The sequence below is a fragment of the Lepidochelys olivacea genome (assembly GCF_965140295.1).
Source record: "Lepidochelys olivacea isolate rLepOli2 genome assembly, chromosome: 12".
Taxonomy (NCBI): domain Eukaryota; kingdom Metazoa; phylum Chordata; order Testudines; family Cheloniidae; genus Lepidochelys; species Lepidochelys olivacea.
Window position 1 is genome coordinate 13,428,242 of NC_140422.1, and position 22,810 is coordinate 13,451,051.

Below are 22,810 nucleotides of genomic sequence, written 5' to 3' on the forward strand. Positions count from 1 at the left end.
GAGGACGGCCCAAACAACAGAAGGCTGTCATTCAAACAGTTTGATTTTTAGTGTGGCTATAACAAACAATGTGGCCTTGTTCTTCCCTCCTCTCCCGCCCCACCTGGGCTACCTTGTCCGTTATCTCATTTTTTTTTAATTAATAAAGAAAGAATGCTTGGTTTCAAAACAGTAGTTACTTTATTTCGAAGGGGAGAGGGTTGTTGGCTTACAAGGAATTAAAATCAACAAAGGGGGTGGGTTTGCATCAAGCAGAAACACACACAACTGTCAGACCGAAGCCTAGCCAGTCATGAAACTGGTTTTCAAAGCCTCTCTGATGCGCAGCGCGCCTTGCTATGCTCTTCTAATCGCCCTGGTGTCTGGCTGCTCAAAATCGGATGCCAGGCGATTTGCCTCAACTCCCACCCCGCCATAAACGTCTCCCCCTTACTCTCACAGAAATTATGGAGCACACAGCAAGCAGCAATAACAATGGGAATGTTGGTTGCGCTGAGGTCTGACCTAGTCAGCAAACAGCACCAGCGAGCTTTTAAATGTCCAAAGGCACATTCCACCACCATTCTGCACTTGCTCAGCCTATAGTTGAACTGCTCCTTACTACTGTCCAGGCTGCCTGTTTAAGGCTTCATGAGCCAGGGAGCAAGGGATAAGCTGGTTCCCCAAGGATAACTATTGGCATTTCAACATCCCCAACGGTAATTTTCTGGTCTGGGAAGTAAGTCCCTTCTTGCAGCTGCTCAAACAGCCCAGAGTTCCTAAATATGCGAGCGTCGTGCACCTGTTCCAGCCACCCCAAGTTGATGTTGGTGAAATGTCCCTTGTGATCCACCAGTGCTTGCAGCACCTTTGAGAAGTACCCCTTGCAGTTCACATACCGGTTGGCAAGGTGGTCCAGTACCAAGATGGGGATATGCAATCCGTCTATCGCTCCACTACAGTTAGGGAACCCCATTGCAGCAAAGCCTGCACATTTCCCAGAGTCACTACCCTTGATAACAGAACATCAATGATTGCATTGGCTACTTGGATCACAGCAGCCCCCACAGTAGACTTGCCCACTCCAAATTGATTCCTGACTGACTGGTAGCAGTCAGGCATTGCAAGCTTCCACAGGGCTATCGCCACTTGCTTCTCAATTGTCAGGGCAGCTCTCATCTTGGTATTCCTGCGCTTCAGGGTGGGGGAAAGCAACTCACAGAGTTCCAGGAAGTGGCCTTACGTATGCAGAAGTTTCACAGCCACTGTGAATCATCCCATACCTGCAATACTATGTGGTTCCACCAGTTTGTGCTTGTTTGCCTGGCCCAGAATCGGTGTTCCACTGTATCAACCAGTCCCCCTGCTGCCATAATGTCCCAATTGCCACAGCCCGTGCTTTCAGGAATGTCTGTGTCCATGTCCTCATCAAAATCCTCCTTATGCTGGCGTCTCTTAGCCCGTTCTGCATATACTCTAGGATAATGCACGAGGTGTTTACAATGCTCACAACAGCAGCAGTGACGGTGAGCTGAGCGGGCTCCATGCTTGCCATGGTATGGTGTCTGCACAGGTAACCCAAGAAAAAAGGCGCAAAACTATTGTCTGCCGTTTCTTTCACAGAGAGAGAGATGACTAATGCCATGTACCCGAAACCACCCACGACAATGTTTTCGCCCCATCAGGCATTGGGAGCTTAACCCAGAATTCCAATGGGCAGCGGAGACTGTGGGAACTGTGGGATAGCTATCCACAGTGCATCACTCTGTAAGTCGATGCTAGCCATGGTAGCGAGGACGCACTCCTCTGACTTAATGCACTTAGTGGGTACATACACAGTCGACTGTATAAAATTGATGTCTAAAAATTGATTTCTATAAAATCGACCTAATTTTGTAGTGTAGACATACCCACAGTTTCAGAGATGTAGCAGAGGTTCCTTGAGCTCTGATAGAATGAGCCCTCACTCCCTCTGGGAAGAGGAGGAAAATGTGAGCTAGCAGATAACACAAAGGATAATACAATCAGACATCCATTTCGAAAATCTCTAAACACATACAGCTTGACTCCATGATCTCTTTGCTATGGAAAGAAATAGTTTAGATGTCTTTCTAATGTCTTTTGTTCTTTTTAGGTAAAAGGCCTACTGGACAAAAGGCCCTTGTAAGTAAAAGGCCCTTTGGACATCCAGAGAATGCAGCCTCCTCATTTCATCCGAGGCACGTGGTTAAGAGAGGAAAATAGCAGTAAGTGGATGGTATGAGTCATATGAAACTCAGAAACTTCTTTAAGGATGAATTTGGGGTGGGATGTAATGAGACTTTTTCTTTATAGAAGTCAGTATATGGCTGGTTTGCCGTAAGTGCCCCCAGCTTGCTGAATCTTCTGGCTGATGTTATAGTGATTAGAAAGGCCAACTTCATAGACAGATGGACCACAGAGCATGTGACCAGAGGCTTGAGGGGATGCTGGTGAGAAATGACAGAACAAAACTGAAGTCCCACTGAGGTGCAAACTTCACCAACAGTGGAAAGGATCTAAGAAGCCCCTTCAAAAAACGAGTTGTGACAGGATGAGTGAAATCATGTGGTTATCTGCCAGAGGATGAAAAGCACTGATTGCTGCTAAATGCACCTAGAAGGAACTGAAAATGAGACCTGGAGACTCATAAGTAAGAAAATATTCTAGGATAGCAGGGATTCCAGCCAGTTCTGGTGTTGCTGAGCCCAAGTGGAAAAATGCTTCCATTAGGCTGAATAACATATCTTAGTAGAGTCTTTTCTGCTTTGTTAAGGATAGATTGAACCATTCTGGAACATGAGCACTTTACATGTGATGCTTATTCAAATACTAAGCTATGATCTGCAGTGGTTCTGGAATGGGGGTGCCTGAAAATGCCTTTGTGTTGTGTTAGAAGGTCTGGAAATAGGCAGATGTTTATGGTGGCTGAGCTGAGGCCTTCAGTAGATCTGTAAACCAGAACTGTCTCAGCCAATTTTATACAGATTCACAGATTCCAAGGCCAGAAGGGACCATTGTGATCATCTAGTTGGGCACAATAAGGATGACTCGAGCTCTGTCTTGAGAGATTTTCTATAGAGCTTGTGGTATTAATGGAATGGGAGGAATGGCATACTTCAGGTGATCCTTTCATAGTAGCAGAATCAGAATAATAGAATATTAGGGTTGGAAGAGACCTCAGGCAGTCATCTAGCCCAATCCCCTGCTCAAAGCAGGACCAACCTCAACTAAATCATCCCAGCTAAGGCTTTGTCAAGCTGGGCCTTAAAAACCTCTAAGGATGGAAGAGCAGAAGAGCATCTCCCAATGAGACCCTGCCCAGGGCTGCTCTGGGGCAGTATGGGGGATGTTTTTGTTCATGTGTGAGGCAAAAAGGTTTGAGGTTGGCATTTCCCATTGGGTGAAGATCTTGCTGAGAACCAAACTGTGACTTTCCCATTCATGGGCAGCAGAAAAATGTTTGCTGAGATGTCTGCTAGGGAATTCTGCACCCCCTGGTAAGTATACTCCTGAAAGGGGTATGTGATGGCTGATGCATCATTCCAGAGGTTGACTGCCTCTATACAAAGTGGAATGGGGCTCTCGTTTCCCATACTTGTATATATAGAATATAGTTATCCTAATGTCCAACATTACTTGAACATGCCAGGATCAGGTAAGTGGGAGGAAGGCGTTGCGGGCTCAATGAACCCCTTGAGTTCTATTCCTTTGCATTCTGGACTCCCTAAAGGTCCACAGGCCCTATGCTGTATGATCACCCATATGAGCATCCTAACCTAAGAGGCATGCATCAGTCAAGATGACTGCCTTGGGAGTCAGTGTGAAGGAAGGGATCCCCACCTGAACTTTGGCTTTGTTAACCAGATGACAGAGTCCAAAACCTTGGATGGAATTGCCACCAGAGATAATTGATGTCATCTCTCTCTGGTGAGTACACAGAGAGAAGACAGGCTTGACAACAATGAAGATGAAGCCTGGAAAATGACATCATGTGTGTACATGGTGCCATGTGGCTGAGAAGGGAAAGGCAAGTTCTGATTGAGGTCCGGGGTCTGAAAGTGACCTGGGTGTAGGACGAGAAACTTGAGTCCACTTCCCGTCGGAGAATCATCTCATTAGAATGGTCCCTGAAAAGGAACTGTGAAGGGGGTTTGTGGGTAGGAGTAGCCAGAAACTCGATCAGATAGTTGCCATGAATAACTTCCAGTACGCATTTGTTGGCAGTTAGGGCCCTCCAGTTGCGAGCAATATGGGTAAGGTGGCCTCCAAAAATCAAAAATGATGTGGCAACAATAAAGGTATGTGGGGGTTTCTACAGTCTCGTAAAAAGAAACTCTTGGACTAAGGGCTGAAATAAGATGCTGCAGAGATTGTATTCTTGGGCCTATAAAGCTTCTGTCTTTTAGTGGTGGTTCCTGAGGATAATGATGATAAAAGAGCTGGGTAGGTAGTCCCACCTTATACCTCTGTCGATGATATTTTCTTTTGGGGGCATGGGTATAGAGATGCCAGAGAGTGAAGAGTTGTCTTTGAGTCCTTGAGGAAGCAGAGAGATTCATCTGTCTCCTCATGAAACAGACTGATCGTATCAAAGGGCAGATCCTGGATGGTAGTCTGTACCCAGGACAAGAAGTAATGGTCTCAAGTTGCAGTGGGGGAGGTTCAGGTTGGATATTAGGAAAAACTTTTTCACTAGGAGGGTGGTGAAACGCTGGAATGCGTTGCCTAGGGAGGTGGTGGAATCTCCTTCCTTAGAAGTTTTTAAGGTCAGGCTTGACAAAGCCCTGGCTGGGATGATTTAATTGGGGATGGGTCCTGCTTTTGAGCAGGGGGTTGGACTAGATGACCTCCTGAGGTCCCTTCCAACCCTGATATTCTATGAAACCTGAAGATTGTAACCATAAGTCTCTCCTCATAACAAGGGCTGTAGCTGTTCCTCTAGACCAGTGGTTCTCAATCAGAGATACGTGTAAGAAAAAGACTGGATCCTGGACTACTGATAGTACTGATGGCTGCACACCAAGGCTGGCAGGTTGGGATGGGAGAATTACTCTGCATCCTTGGGATAGTCTCTTCCTCTGGAGTGACAATGTCCCAAAATAAAGATGATCTCGACAGGAGGGGTGGATGATCAGGGAGAGCAAAAATGTCCTCCATGGAGACAAATATCTCAGACTGTCAGGAGGTGTGGGGAGAGTTCACTGATGGAGCCAATGGAACAGGAGTTTCCCTGGTTACAGTGGAAGTCTGATCTCATCTGGACCATGTTGCTTTAGGCACTATATCTGCTCTAGATGACGATGTGAGCATCAGAGGCTGTTTGGCTTGAGCCTTCGCCATAGGAACCAATGCTAGAATCAGTGGATCTCTACCCTTCCACACCATCTTCTCCTGCTGAGAAGATTTACTCGGGCCTAAGTCCTTGATGCCTGTGTGTGAAGGCTCTTCTGACTCTGACAGGGTTGGGGAGGGCTCCTTTCTCTTCAGAGCAGTCCTCAGAGAAGACAGTTTGTCCCTTTGCCCTTTACTCTCATTGGAAGTGGCTTAGAAGTCTTAGCCTCCAAAAGCCTTAGCCTTCATTCCCAACTTATGCTTGAGGAGACTGATGTATTGCGGGTGGAGGGGTCTCTCTGATCTGGATCTGATTGTTGTCTCATAGCCTTCTCCATTAGGTGTTTCCTAAGCCTCAGTTCCCAACCCTCATGAGTTCTGGGGGGAAAGGAGCAGCAGATGCTGCACTTGGCTAAGAAGTGAGCCTTACTCAGGCAGCAGAGACAATATTGATGTTCACTACTCACAGAAATGGAGCAATGGCAGGAAATGCAGTTTTTGAACCTCAAAATCCCAGGCATAATCTCAGCCTTCTTGGGGGGAAAAATTCCTTCTTGAGAGGGGTGGAGGGGAACAGAAAATAGCTAACTATACTATATGAGAAAAATACTAAAACTATTTACAATATATTTACAGAAGTGATACAGTAGAAAGGAGCTGAAGATATCAAAGATTTCAACTCAGACCATCCAGTGGTAAGAAGGACCTGGAGAAGTACTGGCCCTCACTGCTTTACTCCCCCAGTTCAGAGTACAAGGAGAACTACATAGCATATGAGGGCCAACAATGCTTGCAAAAAATTCTGTACTCGGGCGCATGCAAACCCATGTCTGGAATATACATTCAGACGATCACTTCAAGATGAATGGTATGTTCTGTACTAATTTATGGCAGACTCCTCAAGATGGCCTATAGGCTGCACGACAGCCCAAAATCTCTGCAGTGATCACCACTATGGACTCTCAACGACCTACTTGACATGCCCCCTCTAGCTGGAAGTTGCTCAAGAGATCACATAGTGACACTTACATTGGACCTCTGGTACTCCTGTGCTGGGGAAATTGTTCACATACTTCACTAGAGCAGCGTGTAGGGACCACAACAGGAGGCACACCTGCCTCCTAGAGTTTTTACTACCTCTGATGTCTCATACAGTCATTGTTTTTAACTATTACCGTAAAAACTATATAAGATTAGATGTTTAATTTATGAGTGTATTCACTGCTTAATTTTACTATTTGACCAAAAAAACTGGAAACAGCATTTGGCTGAAGTCAAATTTGGAGCAGACTGGTGGCTACGACAATAACGATAGAAGAACATGTATTACATATTTATTCTAATATAGCAGGATTATTTACAATAACAGAATCCCATAGTTAATCAAGATCATAACTTTGGAAGACGAAGAATTTGTTAGATATGACTGTCCCTGTTAGCGTGAAGAGTCTGCACCTGAGGGGCATGTAGATGATCAAGGTGCACTTTTATTATTTATCAACCAATCAGCATTCTGAAGACTTGACCATTAAGATAGATAATAAACACACTGTTTAATGGGCACAGACAAGATACTGGAATAAAAATGAAATATTTACAACAGATTGTATTAATATACTTAGCATCCTCAACCTCCTAATACCCTGAGAGGTTTACCAACAGTGCAAGGACAGAATGGACAGGCCTGACACGAACCAGTCACGAAGAAGAGGAGGAGGAGAAAAAGTGGCTGAGAGTCTATGATACAGGTAGCTGGAGAATACTGATGCCTCCTTTTAGTTATTCAGCTTCTAATAGTTATTTGAAATTATTCTTAAACTGAAATATTAGAATTTAGTCCAAAATTTAACCAAATTTATATACACCCAGTGCAAGACAAAAGGTACACAAACAATTCCATTTCGAGCTCATCATTTCCTGCTTCCCCTTTTGTATTTATAAAATTGCAATTTTCAGGAGTACTTTACTTCTGGGTATACCAGTTTATCCTATATTACTTCATATTAAAACACTTTTAGAGAACAGAAAATTTTTGGTTTTAATCCCATAAATGTGATAATATCCCATTAATGTCTGTTATGTGCAGATTTATGGATCAGTAGATTGCAAGCTCAGAGGTATCAAGGTGGGAATAGCAAATCCATTTGACATTACTAAGCATTTAAAATATAGGTCCCTATGATATTTATTCCACTGTAACTAACTTACTCTTCTTGCATAATTGTGAGAATGCACGCATCTATTTTCAGTATAATTTAAAAGTAATGAAACATCACATGAATACATATTTCCTAATTTTCATTAAAGAAATATTTGAAATGGATTAGTCTCCATAAAAAATGGCAACAGATAATGCATCTTGCTATTGATTATTTTTTATTAGTGATTAAATGCTATATTCCTGGGCTGGCCTTAGTGTACAAATTGCATGGAGATGGGAAGAAGATAGATAGAAATTAAGAGACCATCCCATAGACTTCCGCTTCAAATCAAGTGAAAATAAAGAAGGGGGGAAAAAAGAAGAGAATAAGGAATCCCAGGTGGTATATATTACAAATTTAAATACAATATGCAGAGGCAGAATGAGACTCACTATTTAGTTGAAGCAGAGTTCAAAAGAATACTCACAGGAATAAAAGCTCCTAAATCTTCAACATAACCAGGATGTTCCTTAAGCCATTTTTCTAAATCCTTCCTTTTTGGTGCATCATCACCTGCAAGTCTTGTTCCATCTTTCAGGTTAATGACAGGAACTGGGCTTTCTTCATCAAGTAGACCTTGGGACTGAGCATAAGTAAGTGTTGGGTTTATTACTGGAGCAACTTGCGAGGTGTTAATGCCTGGACTAACCTGTAGAAAGACAAAATATTCTGAGAAACACGCAATACATTGGAAAACAAATGTCACAAAGAATTTGTAGGTGGTCTCCAATTTAGTTAAATACACAGCCAATTACATTCTGAAAGAGATCTATATGTAATTTTCCATATTGTAATTAAGCAATACCATAGATGTGGCTTTTTGTTTGTTTTTAATAAAAATCCTTTCCAGCTCACATTTAAAAGATTATAAGTAAGGTAATACTTGAATTGCGGGATGATCATCAAAAAATTGTGAACAAGTCATGGAAAATTGCAGAAAAGTAACAATGGACCTTATTATTTGGAGTAATGAAGTCCATTATTACTTTTGTGCGATTTTCCACTTTCGGCTATCCATGGCTGAGAGTGGTGGCTCCTGCTGTTGGCTGCCTGGGGCTGACGGAAGGAGCCAGGGCTCCCACTGTCAAAATTGCAGTGGAAGTGTAATATTGCAGAATCTGCAATTTTCACAATATTGCAAGTTAAGTAGGACCTTAATTATAAGCTTATACTGAGTAATTCCAGATGAAATCATTTGAATGCTAAAGTTTAGCAATTATTTGTTCGCAGCACAATATGCTCAATTAAGAAATTCAGAGTAAAATTGAACTTGTATTTTGGATATAGAATCAGATTTACTTACATGATTAGGTGGTTTATTTCTATTTATAAAGAGGATGTCAACTCCTTCTACATTCTTCCTCCTTCCTCTCCTCTTTTTGACTACAGGCTGGCTGTCGACCATCACTCCATTAGCATTAACTGTTAACTGATTGGAAGCACCTATCAAATTAATAATGCATATCATTAATGAGTCAAAGGTGTGTTCCATTTATAATCAGGAACACATTCAATAAAAAAGTTCCATAATTTGAAATAGAGTAGTTTACAGATAATTCCCACATATAAACAAAAAATCAAACTGCTAAAGAGACCCTGTAACAAGTACAGAAAAAACAAAAGGGATCAATAAATCATAGTTGCAGCTGCTAGTACTATTAAAATTAAAACGATCAACTATTTTTCCATCTCCATTGTACAAGGGAAAGATTTTTTTTTAACTCCAAATGATTTAATTTAATTTTCTATTACAGAAGAAGCCATCAGTGCTTACTGCATTTTATTTCTTTATTTGCGAACCAACATCATTCAGTGCTGTTAGACTGACCATGATTAGCTCAGAACAGTGTTTTTAGCAGACAACCGCTCCAAAGCCGGCAGGGATGACAACAGTTTGAGAAGGGTCCCCCAAATTGGTCCCCCCAAAAAAGGAAAGCAAGTGTTCTCAGACCAGTATTCTATATGTAAATATCACTCACCAACATAATGAACCAATTTTAAGGTAACATGTTTTGGACTTAAATTCCTAGAAAGTTGTACCCATTTAAGAATCTCCATCAAGGCACTGACAAGCTCAACATTCAACATATGAGACACTACACCATCTTCCAAAATAATGTCTTAAGAGTAACTTAAAAACATGGGGGGTTTGAGTTTTTTTTGTTTTAAATCACAGTTTTTCACCTGTCTTGATTTTTTACCTTTAAGGGGGAGCTCCCCATGCATACTGTATGTGTGATCATCTTAGGGTCAAAATGCAACCTTAAATATACACAAAAATGCAGCATCTTTTTTCACTGATTAGAGGGAACACCACTTACCTTCTATTGTCCTCATGGGGGGGCATGTGGCAATTCTATTCTATCCAGTCCTTAGCTGAACAGGATAGGCAGCTGCTGCACTCACATTCTTTCCACACATTTCCCCACATTCTACTGTCACCTACATTCACCCCTACTCTTATTTCCCTCACAGTTACCTTACCTCACAGTTTCTTATCCATCACATTCTCTTTCTCTTCCATACCACATTCCTCTGCACTCTTTCAGCTCCTCTCACTTTGCCTTTATATCCTGCTGCCACCCCTCAGATGGCCTCCTGATCCCAACATTCCCTAGTATCCCATCCTATCTGTACTCTGCTTCTCAGAATCCTTTGATTCATAGTGCCCTGTCCAGTTCCCTTAGTCCCTACAGTCCCATTCCTAACACCTCTATATTTGCCCAGCCCTCACAGAGTGACTAAGGGGACACTATCTTCCCTGAGAGTAGCCTGGCTTCAGAGCCATTGGAAACCAATAGGATGGCATCTATCTTTGCTGAGGGCAGCCTCACTTTCATCTGAAAAAGTCAAATGGATATACAATGCACCTTGCTAAGGGAAGCATGTGCCTTCAGACCCAGATGGTAATGGGATATGGGAGCCATTTTAGATGAGGGCAAAAATTTGCAAGATTGAAGAAAAAATAAATGAATGAGAACACTTAAAGACCCAAAATATTGCATAAGTTGACAACACTGTTATACATGTTTAATAGGCTTAAGGATGTGAGATGTATTATCCTGTTTTAAGTTGAAACTTGACATACCAAGTTTCTACTTCTGTATTTTTATGTAGCTTGTATTCAACAAAATGATTTCAATAAGCTTCCATTTTACATAAATGAAAAATGTGTACATTTTTCTAAGTGAAAGATATATTTTGGAATTGCTGTAACTTGAGCTTAGATTTTAAAAAAACTGTGTAAACAATTGGTCAATATTATGAACATCTTAAACATTGTGTCTACTTCATGTTTACACACATTACTTTTCATAAATGTTACTCACATGCATAACTCAGGTATATGTGAGAGATTATGTCTCTATACGAGTCATTATGGTCTACTGGGTTACAATTTTATATATATACACACACAAACACAATTACATTAAGTTCTTAAGAAGCTATTGTAATGTACAGGGTAAATAATATCCCTTTTAGACATTTTCTGAATACTTATTTATAAAATAAAGCTACTGAAGATTACTAGGCTAAATATCCATAGAAAAATCTAAATATGAGTTTACTACAATGAGACCATAGTAGCACCAAAGAAGTCATGACACCATCACAAGAACTAGAAGGCATCCAATGAAACGGAGAGGTAACAAATTTCAAAAGTATAAAAGGAATTCCCCCCCACAAAAAATGTGTAATTAACCTCTGGAACTTAATGACTTTCATATACTTGACTGTTTGATTGCCTCAGACACAGGAGACAGATTACAAAGAGCACAGAAAATTAACACAGATAGAAAATGGCAGACAAAGTATAATGGCTCTTTGTCTATTTCCCTACAATGTACACTGTCAAAGAGATTCTTGTGACCAGGGAGCATTATGTAAATTGACACTATAATAAATCATAATGTTTACCTGATTCTGGTAAGGATTTTGGAAAATTGACAAGGCTGGTCTCTGAAGCATTCTGGAGCTCACGAAGCCGAGCCAGGTATTGCTGCTGTCCTAACGTGCCTTCTTCACTTTCAAACAGCCTTTTTTGAGAAAACCCCTGCTTCTGAAAAGTCAACTTCAAACCACCTTCCTGTTAAACAAATGCCAGGGTTAGAAGACTGTCTTCTGAGACAGAAATGACTACTTCATAGTTCAGGATTCTCGCATAAAACACATCTATTACAGAAGAGTTGAGGGAAAATGAGATCACACAAGACTTTAATCAAGCCTTGCTTTTCTTCAAAGTAACCAGTCTAACCAGAAATTTTACAGGACCACCTTTCTCAATACAAATTGTGAAAAAATTAATATCTTAATTGAAAAATTCAGATACTGAACATCTATCTACTTCCTTAATCTCATCCTATGCAAATCCCAAATCCAATTACTAGAACAGAGTTCTCATCTATTTGTACTTACTACCAACAAATCTCAAATTACAAACACAGGAAATGGGTATTTTAGACACCTCTAGTATGTATGTGAAACTACAGGATTTAGTTGTAACCTTTTTAGAAGCACATGAAATTATAAAGTGCTAATTTGAGTAGGGCATGCTAAAATGTTCAAAAAAAGTCAAACTCACTGGAAACACCTATTATTTATGCAACTAACCAGACTGTTAGAAACTGCATAAAACAAACCATTTGAGGAAGCATCTTAACAGCAGGATTTCAGAAGTTTAAAGAGGGACATACATTCAATGATGATCCCTCTAGTAGGATATGTAAATTTAAAAATGCCCAATGCCCAAAAGAAACATATCCAAATACCCGTAAACTAATGTGCAAAGGAAGTAAGAGTGAGAGCAGGCAGCCACTTGCAGGTAAAGCATGCCGCACACCGCAATCGCAATCAGGTCCTAGGGCAATAAAAATAAACATACGTCATTGATTTTCACTGTAAACTCCTTTTCTCGTACATGCTTCTTCACCTTTGGCATCTGTGGCGACTGATCATGTTCTTCCTTAACACCTGCAGTTGGGGGAGTTGGTGCACTAGGTTCGCTGTAGTCTGCAGCTGCACCCGGGCTGTCCAGAAGTTTGGTTGTGTAGAAAGATGCTACTGTATTGCTGTCATAGCTTCTTCTTGCCGAAGGCCATTTACCTTTCAACACTGTTTGACAAATACTGTCTAGTCGGTTAATCATAACTCGATCCTAGAAAAAAAGAGAAAACTTTTTACAAAGGAACTGCTTATAAAATCTATACATGATGCCATTCAGAATGCAAACCCTACTCTTCTACAAAGAAGAGTAAGGATAATCTTACGGTTAAATCACTGGACTTGCACTCAGGATTTGGGTTCAATTCCTGGCTCTACAACATTTTCCTGTGTGGCTTTGGATAAATCACAATCTCTCTATACTTCACATAACCATTTGCAAAATGTGGACAATGGTACTTCCTTTCTTCTACCCTTTGTGTATCTTGTCTATTTTGGTCCTGCTCCTGCAAATACTTAAGCACATGCTTCGCTTTACTCACATGAGTAGTCCCATTAATTTTAATGGGAATACTCTGGATAGTAAAATGAAACAGTGCAGAAGTGTATGCAGATTTTTGGCCATGACCATTTGGGGCAGGGACTATCACCTAACATATGTAGATGCTACAATAATATAATAACCAGCCACAAATATAAAAATAAATGTGCATGCTCTTATTCACAGTTCCTGTTGTCATGTTTGAATCTGTTCCGCTCCTGATTCAAATACCTTAGGTCACAAGCCGGCAAAGCACATATTTAATTTTAAACACACAAACAGTCCCACTGAAAAGTCAAGCACGTACTTAGACCTTAAGCAATACATGCTGAATTCCCCAAATAAAATGTAAGGGACCCTTTTAGAACCTATGTAATATAAAAATAAAATCCATAAAGTTTGCTGATACCATTAGAGCACACATATTTGTCCAAGAAATAAACTGCCCAACATATAAAATGCTCTTTACAATTCTCTCCTAATCTTGATTGTGTTCTACACCACCACATTCAGAACAAGGGCCTACATTTTCAAAAATGATTAGTTGTTTTGTTATGCCTCTATTTGTGGGTGTTCATTTTGACACATTCTAAATGGGCCTTCCACCTTCCCTATGAAAATTAGACCATTTAAGAAGAGCTCAAGTGATGCTCTTGAAAATTGAAAATCATGAACATTGAAACCAAAGTTATTTTTAAGAAAAATATTCATGATGTTAATGTAGTGGAGATTAAAAGCTCCTGAATTTCAGATACTAATACTAATCTCCCCCACCCTTTTTGTCTCTTCCTTTGTCATGAAGTTCCCTTTCAGGCCCTCCTAAACTGCTTGACTTCTGAAAACAATGCCTTCATCAGAAGCTTCCAATCTGGCTGCGTATTTTCAAGCCTCAGTGCAATCCATGCCTGCCTCCAGTGAATGAGATCTTTACCACTGCAAATTGAGAAACCAATAGCTATTTTTTTTATAATATACTACATGCCTTTAACAAATACAATGAAATTTTACTCTAAGACTGTGTTATAGTTATCTACATAATTTAAAACAGTTTTGTAGAGGGGAACACAGATTCTTTGGAAAGTAGCATGTAGAAGAATTAGAACACCACCAGTGACCCTTACATTCTACAAAATTATGTTAAAATAACTTTAGAACTACTGAATAAAATATAAATCCCAGAAAATTCAAAAATGAAGTTGAATCTACTTAAAATCCAACTAGCATGTCCAAGAAGGTGGTGATTTTATAAGCCAGATGTTCTGCAAACCATAAGCATAGCAGGGGACTGTGAAAACAAGATTAGCTTTAGACGCCCATAAAGTATTCCTCTTGGATCTTCTGATTTTCACGTCAAGTGTCAAAGCTAATCTAATCTTTCATTTTTAAAATAATATCTATCCTTTTCCATTGTGAAGGCAATTGTCAAAAGTATATTAATCACTGGGATTAAAGTTTATATTTTAAGTATACATTTTAACAAATCACAAAATCTTCATAGTTTGCCACTAGTACAGTTGAGAACAAGCCACTAATGCATGTAAAAGGATAGATTTACTCACCATGCAGTAAAAAACAGTTACCTACCTCTCGTAACTGTTGTTCTTTGAGATGTGTTGCTCATGTCCATTCCATTCTAGGTAAGCGTGCACCCACGTGCACCACTGTTGGAATTTTTTGCCTTAGTGGTATCCGTAGGGCTGACTGGCACCCTCTGGAGTCCCGCACTCATGCACCAGTATATGAGGCATCGCCAACCCTATGCCCTGTAAGTTCCTTCTTGCCGGCAACTCTTGCCAACAGAGGGGTAGGAGGGCCTGTCATAGAATGGACATGAGCAACACGTCTTGAAGAACAACAGTTACGAGAGGTAGGTAACCTTTTTTCTTCTTCGAGTGCTTGTTCATGTCGATTCCATTCTAGGTGACTCACAAGTGGTATCCCTGGAGGCGAGCTTGGAATTCACGGCCATGCGAATTGTAACACTCCTCTGTCAAAGCTGGCATTGCCCTGGACCTGCTGGGTGTAATGGGTATGGAGGTATGGATGGATGACCAGGTAGCGGCCCTGCAGATATCTTGAATTGGCACCTGGGCCAGGAAGGATGCTAACGAGGCCTGCGCTCTGGTGGAATGGGCGGTAATGATCGTCAGCAGTGGTATCTTTGCCTCTTCATAACAAAACCTGATGCAGGTGGTGATCCAAGAGGAAATTCTCTGAGCAGAAAGAGGTAGACTTTTCGTTCTGTCCACTACTGTGATGAAAAATTGTGTTGACTTACGGAACGACTTAGTTCTTTCTATATAAAAGGCTAGTGCTTTCCTATTGTCCACAGTGTGTAACCTGCACTCTTTATCAGATTTATGAGGTTTTGGGAAGAGGACTGGTAAAAATATGTCCTGATTAGTGTGAAACTGCGAAACTACCTTGGGTAAAAAGGCAGAGTGCGGTCGCAGTTCAACGTTGTCCTTATAGAACACCATGTAGGGTGGCTCTGACGTAAGCACTCTGATTTCAGAGACCCTTCAAGCCACCAGGAAGGAGACCTTTCACAAAAAGAGCAGGCAGGAACAGTTGGGCAGGGGCCAGGGAGGGGCTGCTGCCAGGTTCATGAGCGTGCAAAACCAGTGCTGGTGAGGCCAAGCCAGGGAGACCATGATAACTTGTCCCTTGTCTCTCTTGATCTTTGCCAGGACCCTGCTGATGAGAGGAATTGCAGGGAATGCGTACTTCAGGTTCCCTGACCACGACAGGAGAAAGGAATCGGAGAGGGAGTCTTTGCCCAGGTCTTGCTGTGAACAAAACCGGTGGCATTTCCTGTTTAGCCTGGTGACGAACAGGTCCACTTGGGGAGTTCCCCACCTCTGAAAGATCATGCAGGCTACCTCCGGGTGGAGCAACCACTCATGGTGAGAGGAGAAGTCCCTGCTGGGGTGATCTGCTAGCGTGTTCTTGACACCAGGGAGGTGACAAGCTTCCAGATGGATTTCGTTGCTGATGCAGAAATCCCAAAGATGGAGTGCTTCTTGGCAGAGAGTCTATGAACGTGCTCTCCTTTGCCTGTTGATGTAGAACATCGAGGCAGTGTTGTCCGTCAGGACTCTCACCACCTTGCCCGACAGGTGAGGTAGGAAGACTGCATGCCAAGGGGACTGCCCTGAGTTCTTTGACATTTATGTGTAACATCATCTCCTCTGGGGACCACATATCCTGGGTCTGGAGGTCAACAAGGTGCGCACCCTAGCCGAAATCCAAGGCGTCCGATACTAATTCAATGGAGTGATGGTGGGTGTTGAACAGAACCCCCTGTAGGAAGATTGTGTGATCGGTCCACCATCACAGTGAGGCAAGTACCATAGGGGGAATGGTAACAACCTTGTCCAGGTGATCTCTGGACTGGGAATAGACCATTGCCAGCCATTGCTGCAGGGGCCGCATCCAGAGCCTGGCATGGTGGACAATGTATGTGCATGCTGCCATGTGACCCAGCAGGTGCAGGCAAACCCTGGCCATAGTCAGGGGGAACGCAGAGACCTCTGCGATGAGGTCCATCAACGTCTGGAACCTTTCTAACGGCAGGAACGCTCTGGCGCAGGTTGAATTGAGCACTGCTCCAAATGAACAAAGACTTTTTGTCATTTACCAGTAGGCGGCACATGGCTTGCAGCACCACATCATCCTCTTGGAACTGAGACATGGAGTTGCCCTTGATTAGCCAGTCATCAAGGTATGAGTAGATCTGGATACCCCAACATCTGAGGTGAGCAGCCATCACCGACATGCAATTGGTAAACACTCTGGGTGCTGTTGCCAAGCCGAACGGGAGGACCGCAAACTGGTAGTGGTGGGGGCCCACTGTAAACCGAAGGAAGCGTCTGTGACCTTGAAAGACTGCTATGTGGAAGTCCATGTCCTTCTAGTCAAGGGCAGGTCTCCCGGATCCAGGGAGGGGATGATAGAAGCCAAGGAGACCATGCTTCTTTAGATACTTATTGAGGTCCCTCATGTCCAGGATGGACCTCAGACGGACCTTGGCCTTTGGGATTAAGTGGTACCGGGAATACAACCTCTTGTTCCTGTAGTCGAGAGGAACTTCTTCCACCGCACCCAATTGCAGCAACCCCTTTACCTCCTGCATGAGGAGACTCTTGTGAGAAGGGTCCCTGAAGAGGGACCGGGTAAGGGGGGGGTAGAAGTAAACTGTAGGATATAACACTCCGCCACGGTATTGAGGACCAGCGGTCTGAAGTTAGCCGAAGCAGCAGAAGTTCCAGCAGAGTGACTGGCAGCAAGAAGGAATTCAGGGTGGGGGGAGCCGGCAGCGCTCCTCATACCACGCCATGCAGGCGCCACTCCACAGGGTGCCAGAACCGGTCCTCTACGGATACTGCTAAGGGAAAAACTTCCAGCACCAGTGCATGTGGAGAGCACACACACCTAATATGGAATGGACATGAGCAAGCACTCCAAAAACTATACATTTTTACCTAGCACTGTCCATCTGGTCCACCCATGTGCCTCTCCTCTCCTTGTGTACCACATCACAGGAATAAAGGGTGGGATTGCCAGACTGCCACCATCTCAGTTCCTTCTTTACCACCAGTTCCCAGTAGGAGACCAGGAAGCGGGGAAAGAGGGCAGGTAGTGCACTATACATAGGGAAAAGACATCTCAAAGAACTCCTGTTACTACAAGATGAGTAATCCATCCTCCTTCTTCCAGGGATTGTCCCTATGTGTTGTGCACTTCTGGTGATTCACAAGCCGTGTCTCTAAGGAATCCTAGAATCCTATGACATACATTGCTTCTCTAGGCAGGGTAGTTTTGCATCAGATGCAGTTGTTCACACCCAGTACACAGTGCCTAGCGAAGGTGTATAAAAAGTGCCAGGTCGCTGCTCTGCAGATTTCAGTAACAGGGATATCTTTAAGGAAAACTACAGATGCTGAGCCTGAGCTTTAACTGAGTGTGTTTTCACATTGCTTGAATGTATTTCTGGTGTAAATTAAGCAAGGTGTGACCAAAGACAAAGAAAAGCACATTTACATGCATGGTAAACAAAGCCATCAGGAGAGCAAGTGGGGAAAGATGACCACTTAATCTCGATGGGGTATGGAGAGTGCACCCCCCACTTCCCGAAGCCTTCCTGCCTCTTGAAGCAGCACCACTGAACTTTGGGAAGATATAAAGAGAGAAAGCCATTTTGCCTTCCTTGGCTTTTGCCTTCCTTCACATGAGAGACTAAAGGGGCCAGAGCTCTTGAAATCACAGAATAGTGGATCCTTTAACCAAGCAGTTTGAAGTCTCTAGGAACTGAATACAGATGAAAAACCTGCTTAAGCAAATATTGCAACTTGTTGAAAGTAAGTTTTAATCTTAGAAGCGTATTTTTACTTTTGTTTGCTTGTAACCTTTTCTATCTTTATTCCTTATACTTGGTATCTCTTAAACATAAGACTTTTTTGTTTAACAAACTTGTTTTACTTGTACTATACACCAACTCAGTGTGTTAACCCCAGTTAAGGTAATAAGCTACCAGGTACTGTCTCTTGAAGGGTGCAGCAAACTTAACTTCTATAAGTTGTCAGTGAGAGGGCTGGACACTACAGGGCAGACATTTTGGGGGAAATACAGGACAGGGAGGGTCTTCGGGTCACCCTGCAAAACGTAACTGGGAGGTGGAAGCCAGAGTGTGCTCTGCATGCTTGCATGCTGGCTGTTGATGTCAGGGCTATAAGCCACAGCAGCATAACATTTAAGACATCCAGAGTTCCAGGCCAGGCAATGACTAAACCCGACTGGTCTGATTCGAAACCCAAAACATCATATCGGCATAGTCACAACAGGATTCACCCCCAGCTTACTATTTTAACTCGTCTATTTTAACCCCAAGAAAAATGACCCAGCTATAACATTTGAGCCTGAAAATGGTATTACAAACTTACCTTTGGCCAATAGGATGCAGCCAACATGTATCCACCTTGCAAGAGATAGCTGGAATTTGGCGTCCCGTTGTTCAACTGGAAACAGTCCTGGGTCTCATCTTGTGTGGTGCTCAGAGAGGCTACGCTCTCTTCGTCATATGCTTTGATGTGAGGGGTTCCTTCTGCTAAATAAAAGTACTACATATAACTTGAAGCTGTATAGAAAAATATACCATAGGGGTTTTTTTAGGATGCTCATACAAAGTATGTAAAGATTTGGAAAGAAAAATTTGAACACGAATATAAAACGAAAAATGAAATTTTTATTCTGGGTATATGCAACGCTGATTTTTAAATTAGGAGTGCTGAAGCTCTTTCATGTAAATTGTGAACTACTACTACTCTGCACATAACTATATTCCTGTTCTCTTTTCTAGAGCTTAACATGTGAAGTATTCAGATATTTCAAAACAGGTTGCTTGCTAAAGTCTGATATGAAATCCCTTGTGACCATTTTAGAACACACACATTTCAATTTGAAGTGAAACAAAATGTGATTTCAAGACAATAAATCAATTCCATTTTTAAATAGAAAAGTAAGCATGGAAAGCAAAGTGGTTGTCACCAGAGTGTGGTAAATCTATTGAGGAGATATTACTTGTTATATGTGGTCCATTTCACTTATTAGATGGGGTGTAGAAGGCTCCATTTGCCTCCCCCAAATTTTTTTAATATGGTATGTCTACATCATATTACAATTTTAAACACTCATTTTTAAATTCTGAGTTTCTTTTCAACTAACATTCCACTGTTTCTTCTTCTCCCCTGACCCTCACATATTTTCCACACATCCCAACCTCCATTTTTTATTTCTTTCCTCTTCCAGATCATCTCCAACAGAAGAAGAAAATCAGGGATATTATGTCTCTGTGTTTGCACAGTATAAATTTCCTGGTAGCAAGGCCAGACATATTTTTAAACTAACAACCAATGCTGCGTAGGAAAGAGTACAGATGCAAGAGCAATGTGAGATAATTCTGCAAGGCTCAAACTTATGTGTAACAAAAAATGCAAGATTACAATTGCGTACATAAGTGAGAGCGAAAGATGGAGATTTTAATTGCTTTCATTGCTTAAAATCAGTTAATACCATATATTTTAGTTATGCATTGTGTGGTTAAGTTACGGAGGATGGGTGGGTGAGAGTGTGTGTGGTTTTTTATTTTTGTAGAAAAAGCATTTGTGTCACAACACTCCACTTTCTACAAAAAAGTGTTTCCATTATCACTCTAATCATAAAATATTGATAAAAAATGCTACCCACCACTTATTTGACAAAAAATTAAAAGTTTCTATGGTAGAAGACCACAATTTGCCTCTGTGCTGAGCCCTTCCCCGCTACTCCCTGATCCTGGACCAGATGTGCATCAGGATGGTCCCAAGCATAATTCAGCACAGTCTGAAGGACATTGTAAATAGTACCTACCAACAGACTGATAAGGCAGCTTGGGATCAGCAGGGTGTAGTGCAGTCCCAGCAATATCTCCGTTCTCTAAACACAGTTAATGACTAACCTAGCTCCACACCACCAGACGACCCCCCTGTGCAAGGGAGACTGAAGGGAATATCATCTCATAGTGGCTAAACTGGCTTTGCACCCAGAATCTACTTGTGGCACAGCACCGAGCAGCCACAATACAAAGGTGAGAATGCCCTAGATAACAAAAGGCAACTCATAACATGCTTGTCAAATCTCAGCTCCCAAATATTAATACTTCAAAAACTGAAATGGATTTTGAATGCTTGGGACCACCTCTCTATTTCAAACTGATATGTAACCCATTTTTCCAGTATTCCCCCCGCCCCTTCCATGAAGGTCCAATACGTAGGGCCTGCTGAAAACTTTCTTCCTCTAGAGCAGTATTTCTCAATGAACAGTCTGTGGATCAGAGCCAGTCACTCAGATCTCCCTGACATAGTTTAGGAAGGCAGCAGAAAGGTTCCTTGTATCAAAAAGGTTGAGAGGAACACTGCTCTAGAGCAGTGGTTCTCAAAGCTGGTCCACCGCTTGTTCAGGGAAAGCCCCTGGCGGGCCGGACCGGTTTGTTTACCTGCCGCGTCCGCAGGTTCGGCCGATTGTGGCTCCCACTGGCCGCGGTTCACTGATCCAGGCCAATGGGGGCTGTGGGAAGCGGCGCGAGCCAAGGGACGTGCTGGCCGCCCTTCCTGCGGCCCCCATTGGCCTGGAGCGGTGAACCGCAGCCAGTGGGTGCCGCGATCGGCCGAACCTGCGGATGCAGCCGGTAAACTAACCGGTCCGGCCCGCCAGGGGCTTTTCCTGAACAAGTGGCGGACCGGCTTTGAGAACCACTGCTCCAGAGAGCCCTGTAGGTAGGGTGGAGGTAGAAGTGTTTTGGCTATCCCTTCCGTCAGCTGAAGTATTGTTTTCATGCAGAATAGGACAGTTGCTAAGCATGCAAATCCTGGGATTATAGAAATAATGGCAGTATTAACAATGGTTTAGTAACCAAAATTAAAATCACTAAACAGCGAGGCATTTGTTACAAATATTGTCCTCTCAAAAACTGCTTGAACGCAACAGATTGGTCTAAAATACTAGTATCTGTCAAGTGTGCAATATATAGAACAGCTGCTCAAAAGTGCTACGAATGGTGTATTACACATTAAAAAAAAGTACATATTAAAGAGATGGTGCATAATGAATTGCACTGAAGTTAAGAGAACCTTCCAGCAGTTACCAAATCTTTAAAATGGAAATTTCTAATTAAACAGCAACAGAAAGACAGACAGACGGATTTACATTCCCTAGCTGACATTTTACACCTCGAGGGTTGGACACATCATTGGTTACATAGGCTCAACTGGCAGGTGGTGGAAAGGGCAGGAATACCGTCCATATTACTAGAACCTGCAGCAATTTTACAGGATACTGCCACTAAACCTAAATTGTGTTACACTGTCTAAGCCAGTCCTCCTCCTCCTCTTCTCCTTTGTTTTATCAGTTTCTTATCAACAACTTCCCCTTGACAATGCCCATTTGGTCCTGCAGGCAGAGGAGCATTGCAACATCAGAGGTTACTCAGCCAGTAATTCTAACCTTAGCCTTAAACCTTAACACTAACCTGTTGTTTACCTTGGTCATCTCCCTCCTTGACAGTCAAGGCAGAGAGATTCTACTAAAACAGGTTTAAGTAGGAGTGATCACTTTAGATAAGCTATTACCAGCAGGAGAGTGGGGTGGGGGGGAGAGAAAACCTTTTGTAGTGGTAAACACTCATTTTTTCATGGTTTGTGTGTATAAAAAGATCTTCTGTACTTTCCACAGTATGCATCCGATGAAGTGAGCTGTAGCTCATGAAAGCTTATGCTCAAATAAACTGGTTAGTCTCTAAGGTGCCACAAGTACTCCTTTTCTTTTTGCAAGGCATAGTGTGGAGGGAGTCACAGTGCAAATGTCGTCTCATTCCTACTCAGCCAATATAGCTCCTGATTTAGAACAGAGGTTCTCAAACTGGGAGAGCACGAAATGTATTCTGGGGGAGCACGAGAAGCTGTAGGGGAAAAAAAACCTGACTGCAATCATTCAGAGCTGGGTGGCCAGAGAGCTGCGGATGCCTGCTAGACAGCGCTGCCACCAGCAAGAGCGGAGAAATAAGAATGGCAATATCATACCATGCCACCCTACGTCTCCACTGCTGCTGGCGGCGGCGCTGCCTTCAGAGCTGGGTACCTGACCAGCAGCTGCTGCTCTCTGTTCTGCCTTCAGAGCTGAGTGGCTAGAGAGTGATGGGGTTGCGGCGGGAGATAAACTGCTACAGACACAAAGAAAGGGTATGCAATCAAATAAGTTTGAG

The 22,810-nt window shown here is 42.5% G+C and overlaps 1 protein-coding gene across 10 annotated transcripts in view; it reads right to left on the reverse strand.

Moving 5' to 3' along the window:
• CHD9 (chromodomain helicase DNA binding protein 9) overlaps window positions 1-22,810 on the reverse strand; it is a 185,559-nt gene that overhangs the window by 15,405 nt on the left and 147,344 nt on the right. For 6 of the 10 annotated variants that reach the window (XM_084645123.1, XM_084645119.1, XM_084645122.1 and 3 more), the window contains 5 exons: window positions 18,957-19,120; window positions 12,415-12,687; window positions 11,451-11,619; window positions 8,836-8,975; window positions 7,960-8,181 (listed from right to left, as the gene is read on the reverse strand). In XM_084645123.1, the coding sequence (XP_084501249.1) occupies window positions 7,960-8,181; window positions 8,836-8,975; window positions 11,451-11,619; window positions 12,415-12,687; window positions 18,957-19,120 (968 nt within the window). The remainder of the gene's footprint in view (window positions 1-7,959; window positions 8,182-8,835; window positions 8,976-11,450; window positions 11,620-12,414; window positions 12,688-18,956; window positions 19,121-22,810) is intronic. The other 4 variants (XM_084645125.1, XM_084645128.1, XM_084645126.1 and 1 more) reach the window with 3 other exon arrangements.